General features: G+C 39.8%; 1 protein-coding gene across 1 annotated transcript; it reads right to left on the reverse strand.

Moving 5' to 3' along the window:
• Window positions 1-739: 739 nt before the first annotated feature.
• On the reverse strand, window positions 740-8,199 carry LOC124274948 (deleted in malignant brain tumors 1 protein-like). The gene is made up of 11 exons (XM_046710323.1): window positions 8,117-8,199; window positions 7,411-7,554; window positions 6,739-6,820; window positions 6,062-6,183; window positions 5,603-5,764; window positions 4,211-4,385; window positions 3,916-4,037; window positions 2,970-3,119; window positions 2,301-2,385; window positions 1,135-1,256; window positions 740-807 (listed from the first exon to the last, which is right to left on the reverse strand). The coding sequence occupies exons 2-11, from the start codon at window positions 7,415-7,417 to the stop codon at window positions 758-760; spliced, it is 1,077 nt and encodes a 358-aa protein (XP_046566279.1). The 5' UTR covers window positions 7,418-7,554; window positions 8,117-8,199; the 3' UTR covers window positions 740-757.
• Window positions 8,200-14,046: the final 5,847 nt, after the last annotated feature.

Here is a 14,046-nt window from a genome sequence, read left to right on the forward strand (position 1 = left end):
TGTGTATCGCCCTGAAATGCACATACCAACTACTCACAGTTGTCATTCCAAACATTTTCGGAACTGCACACGGTAAAACAAATGGTTCCAACGTCTTCATATACAGTAGACTAAGGTCATAACGAAAACAAAAATGTATATAGTTCGTACTACACATTTCGACAGAAATAAACAGCAAATGGTCGGGACCCCAACACAGCTCGATATATCTGTCAGTTCGTTATATTCGTAGCTTAAAGTATTGGAGCATGTATAGCAGGAGAAAGGACAAAGCATTCCTATAATCATCCAGAAAATGCGCAAGTTTTCAAACGCAGCCTGCAATAATTTAGATATTGATAAAGCCGTTTGTATTATATTACAGATTGCTATTGTAACCACGAGTCAAATCCAAATTGTGAAGGTCAATACACAGTTGGTGCCAGAAAACGTTCTGGGACTGCCGAGGAAACAGTATATTCTTGTGACTTAAAGGCTCATGACATTGTCAGTTTGCATTTTAGTTAGATATTTCCAATAGCCAGACTTCTGAACAATGACATAGCAGAATAATTGCAAACCTTTTAGTTTGAACCTATATGCTACAAACTGCAATATTACAGGACCATTTGAAGTGAATTTTAACTTTTTCAAAAATGATCTTCAAGAAGTACTCACCGTCGTAACTACTCACTGCGGTGGCAGACAGCTTGAAACCTGTTCCTGTAGTTCCGTAACTACCAGAGTAGTAATCGTATTCTCATATTGCGCCCTGAACTTACGAATGCTGGTCGTAAGTTCCACAAAGGGAACTAATTTCTCCGGCATCTGAATACACATGTTGTAACGTCAGCCAGGTTACCTCCTTTCAGGCACATTAAAAGAAATTCGTAACAAAAATATTTGAAAAAGTGAACCAATGAATTAAGACGCGCTATTAGGGTACTGGTCATAAGACGCAAATTAAAAAAGCATCACAGAGAGTATCTTGTTAATCGAAAAATCTCATAATTATATAGCGAGATACGCATTATGCAACAATGATTTATACACGTGTATTAGTGCGTGTATTTGAAGTTTGAAAACAGTCATATCATACACTAACATATTTCTTCTCAGCTTATGTCAGTGAGACTACACATATATCATTCCTACCGTCACTAATGGAAATAGTATCCACAGAACAGTCACCGGATGATTGGAAACTGTTCGCCAGAACACTTAGTTTGATGTTGACGTAATGATCTGCTGTTAAGTACCACCAACAATTCCTGTGCCTGAAATTTAAAATAAAACGTGATTTCAGTTATGTCATGGTGTGTCAGCTTGCTTGATGAGGGGACAAAGTCCCGAAGGGATGTAGGTCTTAGGCGTTTACCAAACTGTGGTAAAAAGAACGGGTAGAGTTCCGAAAAAATAAAATAAAATAAACAAAGCGAATCCTGGCTTCCTGATTATAGGACGCCCAAGGGAAGCAACTCAGGACAGCTAATTGCGCCGGATAAGATATCTGGATCCAAATCCTCCTTACGGTAAAACTGCTTCAGCATACTAAGCACCATGACTTTTCATTTACATGTTGCATGCATTATAGAATTGATTACGTACGACGTATCTGTTATATCCTACACTCAATATAACTACAGTGGCAGTTCATGAAATAAGGGCGCTGGGTAGCCTAGTGATTAAAGCAGTTTGCTCGTCACGCCTGAAGAACCGGTTAGATTCCCCACGTGCGCCAATATGTGGAAGCCCATTTCTGGTGTCCCGCCATATTGATATTGCTGTAAACTAAACCACCGTTACGCCAATTCATTGCTGACAGCGTAAACATTCAAAACTCACTCTGTTTTACGCCAATTCGTGAGAATACAAGGTTGACAGAACGCAACACATTCAACATACCACAACAAAACTTAGAATGGGGTCCAGAAACCTACTGTGAGAATATTATTTGAGGTTTTTAATTTCTGATGACATACACCAGTTTTTGCTGCTTCCTTAAAACATGACAAATCTTGTACGACGGATTTTGAGTGAGTGGGTACGGCTTCACGCCGCTTTTAGCAACATTCCAGCAATATCACGGCGGGGAGACACCAGGAATGGGCTTCACACATTGTACCCATGTGGGGAATCGAACCCGGGTCTTTGGCGTGACGAGCGGACGCTTTAACCACTTAGCTACCTCACCGCCCCACGGATCTTTGAACGTCAGTGGACACAACTATAACAGTTATGGGTCTTTAGTCCATTGGGTCAAGTCCTCTTTACATGTAGTACTATTCAATACATCTAGACCAGTCAAAAAGAGAATTTACCTTGGGTAAGTAACAGGATACATTGGTGAGTAGATCATCGTTCCCGAAGACGTCACAGAGACGTTTGTACTACAGGCGTAGGGTGCTGTAATTAGAATGGGTGGGGATATGTTAGTTGTATAAAGCTTCCGAAGAAATATCTGCGAGAAATATTCAGTAAGATCACCCCTATTTAAAGACACCTTGACTATCTGACTAAAACTTAAACATAGACAAATATATTTAATGACACACACACGCATGTACGCACGTACGTACGCACGCACGCACACGCACACACAAAATTAAACAAAGAGACCCTCAGATCGAATATTTGCTACACGTTATGCGATCACAGGGAGCAGTAGTCTCACTCTCTTGACAAGTGTCCAGGGGATTACTCAATGTCATCCCTGTACACATAGCGACCTGTCATCGAGACCCGCTGTAGGTCATTGTGGTCGATTCTCCAGCTTTACAAATACATCCAAAGGCAAAAAAGTTGCAAAGACGTTGTCACACAATGATCATGCTACTGACTGCTTTTCCTGAGATCCTATTCGATTACCCAATCATTGTTTCCAGGGATATATTTGACCATATTTATTGGACCATTTTTCGTATAATCAAAAGTTGATCCATAGCTAAAATTGACAGGTAAAATGACCGTAAAATGAATATAATACTCACTTTCTGTCACTGAATATTTCAGACGGAAACCTTTTTCATTTCTACTTCCATCAGTTTTGAAGATTATTAACATGGCATTTCCCGTACTTTGAAATGTGGGGGCTCTGTCATCACACCAGTTTTCAAGAAGAGAACTTTGATTTGTGGTACCTGAAACAACATGTGGTGACCCATAAACATGTGAAACTCACATAGTTGAATGAATATAATCGACCCTACATTTAAATTCATTTTTCGCCTTTATGCACATACGAGTTTTAAATCTTTATTGTTCTTATATTGACAAATTTCCACTCAATGATTACGAAACTAAAATGTGAATAATATTTCCGTCGACTGAAAGTTATGCTGTCCAAAAAAAAACCTTATTAAAAATGAACGTTCGGGTATTTCGGTCATGTCGTACGCTTCAGGTAAATGTGTGAAGGAAACGGAAGTGACGTAAGTTTGAAATGTTTTCCTGGTTAGTGTAACTACTTGGTGCGGCAATATAGTTCTACCCAAGATTGAGTGAGGGTGTCTTGGTTTTACGCCGCTTTTAGCACTATTCCAGCAATATCACGGCGGGGGCACCGGAATCGGGATTCACACATTGTGCCCATATGGAAAATCGAACCCGGGTCTTCGGCGTGACGAGCGAACGCTTTAACCACTTGGCTACCTCACCGCCCCGTTATGCCCAAGGTAAAGCTGGGATTTGCACAGACCATCAACAGGTCTTGAGTACAGCTAATGAAGCTGAAAAACCGCCGATGTGTTAGACCGTGTCTCCTCAACATGGTAGATGTATTCAGGCTTGCCAAACTTTTCATTCCGTGTATTTGCATTTAAAGGGAAAATGGGAATTAGAGTGAAATCGGAAACCATTAACAATCAATTATTCACGTTGATGCAACATTAACAGGTTTCACAATTCTGGGAAAGTACACAAATGTATGTAGCTCACCGTCGAAGGCTTTCACGATGTCATAGCGACATGATGTGGAGGATTCCAGTTCTGAATCAAGGACTTCCACATGGATCATCTTCCCTCGGGGCGCTGTTATGTGCCAGACACAATACAGGTGTCTAGAAACCAAATCAACGTCAACATTATACATGCGCACACGCACACACGCACACACACACACACACACACATACATACATGAATACATTGCATGCAAAATACCACCTATTAAATACACATTTCACAAAAGGATCATACAGACATAATAGTCAGATGAACACAAATATACGTACGGAACGTATCGGTCAGGATAACCTGGCGATGTTATATACTGATCGGTTTCTGTAGCACTCAGGTATGTATCCTCACAGTGGTTCGGTCTAACTGTGCCTCTAGTCGTGGCTGTAGTTGTAGATGTAGTTGTAGATGTAGTTGTGGTTATAGTTGTGGCTGTGGCTGTAGTTGTGGCTGTAGTGCAAGAAAATACAGTGATGCAACGGTTTACCTCATTTGGAATTGACAACTGATGATCTCCATGAGGAAGATGCATGATAAAGACCTTTTACTGTTCATACTGTCAAACGACCGAGTGGCGGTTGGGTAGTCTAGTGGTTGAAGAGTCGAACACCCGGGTTCGATTCTCCCCATGGGTACAATGTGAAAAGCCCATTTGCGGTGACCCCGCTGCGATATTGCTGGAATAATGCTAAAAGCGGCGTGAAACCATACTCACTCACTCGACCACGAGTACATCAATACATACAGTGGTATACAGTAGTTATAGGGGTGTACCCAAATATGTGGATGAAGCACTCATTCATCACGAGGGTTCGATTTCATGAATCAATCAATTTCTGGTGTCCCCCAGGACATTGTTGGAATATTGTTCGAAGCGGCGTAAAACAATATATAAAACAAGAAAACAGTATAATTTAGTCGCATACTTGGTGTGAAGCCATATACTGGAGAACAAACGCGGGGGTTGAACAGAGATGCTTGTTTGTGAGTAAGCTTTATCTGAACAGCATTTCAGTTGTACTGGGGTAGTACATTATTGTCTGATTATTATACTACTCTGATAAAGCCCTTGGGGGCTCCGGGAATTAGACGTTATGTGGTGAATCCAAATAAAACCCGAATCTTTGGCGTGAGCGATTGACTAAGTATAACACGTTATGATAAACCTTCATCACACAAAATCCATGAAGATACGGGTTAGAACTGATCTTCGGTAACCCATGCTTGTCGTAAGGGGATGGGTTGTCATGCTTGCTGACTTAGTTGACACATGTCATCGTAGCCCAATTGCGTAGATCGATGCTCATGCTGTTGATCACTGGATTGTCTGGTCCAGACTCGATTATTTACGGACCGCCGCCATATAGCTGGAATATTGCTGAGTGCGGCGTAAAACGTAACTCACTCACTCACTCATCACAAATGACAACTGACACCAAACGTCCTTTGACGGGTGAGTGAGTGAGTTCAGTTTTACGCCGCTTTTTACAATACTCCAAGCTATATCACGGCGGGGACACCAGAAATGGGCTTCACACATTGTACCCATGTGGGGAATCGAACCCGGGTCTTCGGCGTGATGAGCGAACGCTTTAACCACTAGGCTACCTCAACGCCCTCTTTTGACGAAACAACGCAAGGCTGCAGGATATAACTTGAAAACTCACTTGGTCCAGGCATCCGTTGGTACGAGACACGGAAAGCAGGTCCGGATTCGTTAGGGGATGAATGGAAGGTAATCCAAACGTAAGAGCTGAAAGACTCATACGCCGTACTATTTGCTGGATCGCCATCCGTGCATATTGCAATTTGTTGATCCGGAGATGAACCTTAAAATATACAATACAGATTTGACAGAATGCCCACGTGAATATAACCAGGTGTATTATTGTGTGTCCACATGCCACGTTTTGTGTTATCATTGCTTTCCATTTCGGGTTTAGGATGCAGTGGGGTAGCCCAGTGGTTAAAGCGTTCGCTCGTCACACCGAAGACCCAGGTTCGATTCCCCACATAATGTGTATAATGTGTGAAACCCATTTCTGCTCCCCCGCCGTGATATTGCTCGAATATTGCTAAAAGCGGCGTAAAACCAAACTCACTAAACCCATTTCTGGTTTACTTACCGTCAGTCAAAACCAGAACATCGGTGGAGGTACAATTCTCGAGATAGTTTTCCAGTTCAACAAAGACTCTGATCCTCATATAGTTTGCGGTAGCTGATAAACTCCAGCTACAGGTGAGGTTACTGCACAGAAAAACAATATACAGTTAAACCGCATTATCTCGAAATATAGTCTTGAGAAGTATATCTAGTTATACGTATTTCTAGTAGACAGGAGTACGGGTCAAGGTTATGGTCGAGAACGTCACAAAATTATCCGATATTATTCCCATACTGTTTTCAAGGATCGATGTTAAGACTATGTATGTATTCATGAGCAATTATTCAATTAGATGTATCATGTGGAAATGTGATACCGTTTTTAACCAATCGAAATCAAGCCTTCTTCAGTGTCATGGTTGAACGAGGATGTCCATCGAGGAATATATTACAATTAAAGTACAAGGATCTATGAATACAATTGTAAAAGGGTTAATTTTAATTTCTTTTCAACTTTTTGGGGCAATCTGTTTACAGAATTTGAATCAGCTCAAACTAAAAAAATAATTATCGTTGACCATGTGACCGATACGTACTTACAAACATGCCAAGTTATTGATCTTATGATCAAACTCGATGATTTTGAGAACCGTGTCAAGCTGACAATGACATAGTTATTATGTTGCTCATTTCTCTTACCTTTCATAAGAATCTGGGTAACCAGGGGAGTACACATAAGACGGGTTGTCGTAGGCATTCAAGTACGAATGGCATAATGTTGCTGAAATAAATATAAACTTGTTGTGTATAGCAGTGATGAAAAAAGCAGATTTCCAACGCCCCAAATTTCTTCATAGTATCAGTAGGTTACCATTTACCATAGCAGTGCGTGTAGTAAACGTTTGTCTTTACGTTTTCAAAATTTAGTTTCATTAAACTAGTGCTGACATGTCACTGGATTTTCTGGTTTGCCGATCCCAAACTTGATCTTTTTACAAACAATGGTCATGATAAAGCTGGAATGTTGGGAAGGCCCCAAACTCACACATTAACTGTACAATCATGTATATTATCATTATTCGTTCCCCGATCCCAGTGAAATTAGAGTGTCCCAGCAATCCATTTTTGTCGAAAGAATCGAGTAACTGGACCGAGTGAAATGGTTACGTGACTTGTTTGGCTGCATATCATCGTATCCCAATTGTCAATGACATGTGTACCCCTGAGTGTGCAGACTTAATTATTTTACAAGCCCCCGTCATATATTTGGGCCATTGATGAAGTAGCGTTTAACCAGGAAAAGCAAATACACTTCTTATCAAGATGACAGCAAACGTTCCAGACAATAACGCCATATATTCTTATACGTACTTGGCATGGTTCTGTACGATATGTTAAACCCCTTGTCCACCAATTCACTGTCAGTTTCGAAACGCAGGCTTATCGTATTTATGGGACTCTGAGCCACAAAAAATTGTCTTGTTGTCGAGCATATTGTAGTAAGCAATAGCTCATCTGAAAACAAAATAACAGAACTAAAATCTTTTCACGTATGACTTAAATTGTATCTGATCCCAAACCGTAAAACCAGATTTATTAAGACAATTATCATTATAAACTGCCAAGGCTCAACAGTGGTCGGTAATAATTTGAACGCGTGCTGCGCTCTCCTGTTCGTGATTTTGGTGGTTAAAAATGAAAAGTACACGTCAAAATTCTATGAAACAGACGGTAGACTTGTAAGTCATAAAATGCGACGTGTTGGTGCAGATTCCATCATCGTTATAAGACAACTGCTATACATACTATGACTGTAACCATAGCCCTATATTATATTAACAAGCATTGAGGGAGTGAGTATGGTTTTACGCCGCTTTTAGCAATATTCCAACAATATCATGGCGAAGGACACCAGAAAAGGGATTTACACATTGTACCCATGTGGAGAATCGAACCCGCGTGACGAGCGAACGTTTTAACCATTAGACTACCTCACCGCCCCTCGATAATTGATACCAAAACAAATAGTTAAATATATTGAAGAGATGACCATGTTTTTATGATTAATCATACTTACTATGCGTATCGTTGAGGAAAAATATTTTCAAAAAATCGTTTGAACATGTCGAAGAACCCTGTAGCTTCAAAGATGATATATATATTGACAAAGGATCGGACCCGTTCTTGGATTGTATGGTCCACTCACATGTCTGATTGCTGGAACAAATATATGATTTACAGAATCCAGACCGATGACGTCTGTATTACAATCAACAGTCTGTTGTAAATATCTGTAAAATTTGCTATCAGTCTCTCTTAAAAAGATTCTGCAAAATTATATAATTTCTCATAATGTTCTTTAATGTTTTCATTCTCTTTAGTGCCATATACAAAGACGAGGGACTGTTTTGTCCCGGGTTTAGTAGGGCAGATAATGGAAAAATCGTTCACTATGTGATATAAGCAACAAAAATTGCATACATGTTCACTTTGGTACACTTTCTGAAAAAATAACGTTGGCCACTCAAAATTCCAAGATGGCCACCATTTCTCAAGATGGCCGCCATTTATATTACACTACCTTTGTTTCAGCTCCTAAAATAGAATTTCTCTAAGATTTTCAACGTATTTGTGGCTCAATGTGTTAATTAAGATAGTGTTTATGCTATGTAGTGGGTTGTTGTTATAAGCACCCCTTCTATACTCACTTGAAATAGTTTCGGGGATACCCTGTCGAAGTGAGATGACTGATTGTAGAATTGGCTTCAAGAACACCTCCACATGATTTGTTAACTGAATGCATTGGATACATGTGAGTAAACTTTCATGGCTGCTGTATGGACATCTTGACATGTCGGAATAATGTGGTAGATCACAGAAATTACAAGAGTTATGTAGTTACCGTATACTGCTTACAAACAAAGGATCATAATCTAGGCAAACCGAACGTCAGCGGATCCTGACAAACAAAAGGGACATAATTCAACACTGCCAATTGTGGAACCTCCGATGACATACACACGTCCATATGCCTACAAAAATGTACTATACTGAGATGACTTCAGACACAGTGGCAATTAACGGTGTACATTTACATTACTGAACATATCGTGACTTAACCTGATCAAAATAGAACTAAACTGCAGATCAAGGAAAGCATTGATGGAACAAATAAGAAACATTTATTGGATGTATTGAGAACGGCTATCACGATTGTATTATAGACCTCTAATAGTCTAATATATAGTATGGTAACATCCAATTTTAAGTGTTTTGTTCTTTTGTCTGACAGTTTACTGACAAAATTAAATATCAGTCAATAAACGAGCACACAAATCGACATTTTAAGACACACACACACACATATATATACTATAGACAAGTTCCTTTTAACATGTTTGCTATACAATGTTACCTTTTTCTGATGAGAAAGCAAAGGAATATGATGTTTCGGGTCCAATGTAGTCATAGTATGCAGTAATAAACATGGTGTCCCCAGAACTGACTAGATATCGATCTGTAAGTGACTCACAGAAAACAGCCAGTCGTGGACTTATTGTGTCCGGACCTGGAAAATAAAATATGTGCTTTCACATGTGGTGAATTTTGATTTGCATGAAATGTGAAACTCTTGGCAATCTGTATGTCCAGTCGTGTGAAATAAACAAAAATAAACAAATAGTGTTGCTCTCGTTACCTTTTGTGAGGACAATATCTAACAAAGTATATATACTAACATGCATACCAGTTTACACACGCGCACGCACGCACGCACGCACGCACAAAGAAACCAAAATAAAACAAATGTGCACATTTCTCTCATTCATATCAGCACAAAACATTTCCAACAGTACATGTATCCACACACACACGCACGCACGCACGCGCGATATCGATTGTGTGATGATAGCGATGAAACACTTCTTCTGTGCCGATTCGAAAAGTTAACTTACCATCATATACGGTTAAAGAACTGGAAGCGCACGGCGACCAACTGTACTTCCCGAACTTTACTATATGTAAGACAGTGTTCATGTCTGGGTTTTGGGCTTCTAACTTCCACCATGGGGAAAAAATCAAACTGGAAAGAAATGTATTGGAAATGAATCATCTTAATAGCACATCATATCATCCTCTGTATGTCTTGGGCTCTCGGTGAATCTTCACTAACCCCGAGGTCCATTCCAGTGATTTTTCGTCATCTCAAATTCAACGTACTTGATTTTCATTGGTCAGTTTGATGTGTCACGCTATTCAGTCTGACGAACCAATCAGAATTCGAGTTACAAACCATCTCCAATATTTTGTTTACGGTATCAACAGCATGGCAACCATTCCCACTGGTTGCGATTTGACTTTGCGAGTTATTGGACATTGAACAAATCTCTTAAATGCAAAAGCCCTAATAAATCATATTTTGTATTAAAGACATGACCTCATGTCCATTATGACTGATGGTGGCTTGAAGTTCCAGGCAACAACAATTACTTCCTTTAACCATTTCTTTTTCCTTAGGGGCGGTGGGGTAGCCTATTGGTAAAGGCGCCCGTTCGTCACGCAGAAGACCCGGTTCGATTCCCCACATGGACACAATGTGTTAAGCCTATTTCTGGTGTCCCCCGCCTTGATATTGCTGGAATATTGCAACAAAAGGATAAAACCACACTCTCTCACTCACGTGTTCCTTATCTGGACGTTGTACTGGTTGGTAATAAAAATACAGAGTAATTTCAGACCTCCGGAATTGATCCAGGGATAAAAGAATATTCCCGGGATATGACCTCTGTAAATAGAGAGGATGACATCAAATGTGCAACAACTATAGTGAGTGTGAGAGATAGCAGATGCGAACTGAAGCATCTCTATCAGAATGCTATACTGATAAGCAAAAGCATTTAGATACTAGTGGTACTAATTATACCCTATATACACACAAACTACTACTTCTAATATGCTTTGGATGAAGGCATGGGTTGCTCGTTGTCTAAGGCACTCCAATTCGTTGCCCATGGTTGAGTCCCTTATTCGTGCAAAAACACCTGTGACGTAGGCTCGAATCACAGTTTCGCTTCGATCATGTTTATGGGGTTTTCAACTCGTCCCCCTTGGGTATCCCTTTTACGGTGGTAGCCATATAAGACTTTTGTCTCTTTGGACTATAGGTAAGCAGGTGAGTACGGTTTTATGCCGCTTATAGCAATATTCCACCAATGTCACGACAGGGAGCACAAGAAACGGGCTTTACCCATTGTTGGGAATCGAACTCGGGTCTTTGGACTTTCGAGCGAACGCTTTAACCACAAAGCTACCTTACTGCCCCTTTGGGTTTAAAGATGGCATAAAGTGAAATTACTATTCAAACATGATGCGCACCAGTTTGTAGCTGCATCAACATAACTATGTCAGCGGCGGGGTAGCCTATTGATTAAAGCTTTCGCTCGTTACGCCGAAGACCTGGGTTCGATCCCTCACATGAGTACAATGTGTGAAGCCCATTGCTTGTGTCCCCCGACGTGATATTGCAGGAATATTGCTAAAAGCAGCGTAAAGCTCAACTCACTCACTCACGCACAAGTATTTCAGTTCCGCGTTATCCAGCGTAATTTATGCCCTCTCTATTTTGATAAATGCCATGGACCTATTTGCTTCGTATTTGAAAAGGACGTCGCGACCCATCTATGACAGCACAGAATTATTCTCGTTTGTGACAGCAAGTTGGTTTGGATGGATAATGTTAGCAACATGCTTTTTTAACCTGGCTCAACGAAGTGATCAAGGGTATATATCATGTCAGAATGAACAGCTAGTGCATAGGGTAATCGAGAACACATTATGGCAAACACAGTTTAAGATATTTAGGATGTAAAAGCGTACATACGGATAATCTACAGGAAACACAGGTGACACAACGTGTGTTGCTGTTTCGTTCACCAAGAACGTTGTGTTGGTTGCTCTAACTGAAAAAAAGTTAAAAAACTGACGCTTGCTGAAGTTATTGAAAGAAAAACATATTATTAATCAATATTTGAAGATGAGCGCAACCATTATAAGAAATTAACTGGAGTATTGCTGAGTGCGCCGTTAGAAAACAAACACCAGGGACCAATATAACAGGCTAGCAACCAGATATTGTAATGTTTCAATATTTGTGTAATATAAGTGCGTACTGTGACTTAAACGGGAATAACAGACAACGATACAACAGATAATCAAAGACCATATTATTTATATATTATACTAGTGCGCACTGTGACTTAAACTGGAATAATAGAGACCGGTAAAACAGATTATCAAAGACCAGAATATTTATCTTCTTTGAGTGGCATTTTAGAAGTCGGGAAGTACAATATAGAACAAACTTTATGGATAACAACTTCTTTTTATTCGTGAGTGCGACGTTTCGATACAGATTCTTGTACCGTTGTCAAGCATAATGCTTGACAACGGTACAAGAATCTGTATCGAAAGCATAATGCTTGACAACGGTACAAGAATCTGTATCGAAACGTCGCACTCACGAATAAAAAGAAGTTGTTATCCATAAAGTTTGTTCGATATTATACAGAATATTTATATTATATAAGTGTGTACTGTGACTTAAACGGGAATAACAGACACCGGTACAACAGATTATCAAAGACCATAATATTTATATATTACTAGTGCGCACTGTGACTTATACGAGAAAAATAGAGACCGGTAAAACAGATTATCAAAGACCAGAATATTTATTTTATATACAGTACAACAAGAAATGATTGAGATTTTAAGCACTGAATTTTTTTTTCACTCATTACTCACGTATTAAATGTGAATATTAGCAGAACATAACTCCAGATTCAAAGACAGGTGAACAGTTAGTATTTTGTCAAGTCACCATGGGCAGCAATGCAGGCTTCAATGCGGCGGGGCATACTACTGATCAAAGAAGTTAGAAGGTCATGACCCATGCTGTCCCAATATCGGACCACCTCTTCTTTCATTTCAGCAATATTTGTCAGATTTTTCTTATTGACACTTTCCTTCATAAGTCCCCAAACATTACTTTTGGATTTAGGTCAGGGCTATAGCTTAGCCAATCTAATAATGTCATATTTTGGGTCCGAAACCAGGCCTGTGAATGCTTTGAACGATGTTTTGGGTCGTTGTCCTGCTGGAAAATCCAAACATTTCCATAGAACACGGGAGCAGATGGAAGTAAAGTCCCTCGAAAATATCTGTGTACCGCTCACTGTTCATATTCCCTTCAAATACACAGAGGGGCGTTGCCCCTAACACAGATATGCCACCCCACGTTAAATTTCGGACTGAAGTGTGGGCGCTGATACAAAGGTTTTTCTGTTTATGTGGTCCAGAATTTGAGTGTATTAGGAAACAGCCACACAGAACTTTCATCTGAGAAAATCACATTGTCCCAGTTAAAATGTCTATTCTATAACCACCAGTTCAACCTTCGCTCCTTTTGTTCAGGTTTCATGATCGGTGATGGAATTCCTAGACTTTTCTGCCAACCCATTGCATGCAGCTCAGTTCTAATTGTCTCCTTACAGACAGCCAAAGTTCCTCTATCAATCATATCCAGCCTTAAGTTTTCTAAACTCTTTCGTTTGTTTTTAGAAACAAGAATACCAAGCCGCCTCCTGTCACCGACAGTCAATTATCTGGGCCTACCTGCGCCTCCCTGGTGCTCAGTGCCATATCCATTTGCAATATTTTCAAAACACGATAAACAGTGGACAAAGGGATGCATGTTCCACTTGAAATCACTTTAACTGATCTAATGTCCTTGTTATAATACTCTAAAATCAACTTCCTCTTCTCTAAATCATCCATACTGAGGATCACTGAAAATGTCGTCTGCTAGCAAGTAAACAAAGGGGGATAACTCTTCACAATCTAATAAAAAATGATTAACGGAGTTGTTTCTCTTGAATGAAACCAAGCACTTGATAGCTGGTCAAGGTTGTTTATACTAGAAATCCAATTAAACATATTCCTAAAATTCTC

This window comes from Haliotis rubra, unplaced genomic scaffold (assembly GCF_003918875.1).
Source record: "Haliotis rubra isolate DU_JTF1 unplaced genomic scaffold, ASM391887v1 Scf1963, whole genome shotgun sequence".
NCBI classification, from domain to species: domain Eukaryota; kingdom Metazoa; phylum Mollusca; class Gastropoda; order Lepetellida; family Haliotidae; genus Haliotis; species Haliotis rubra.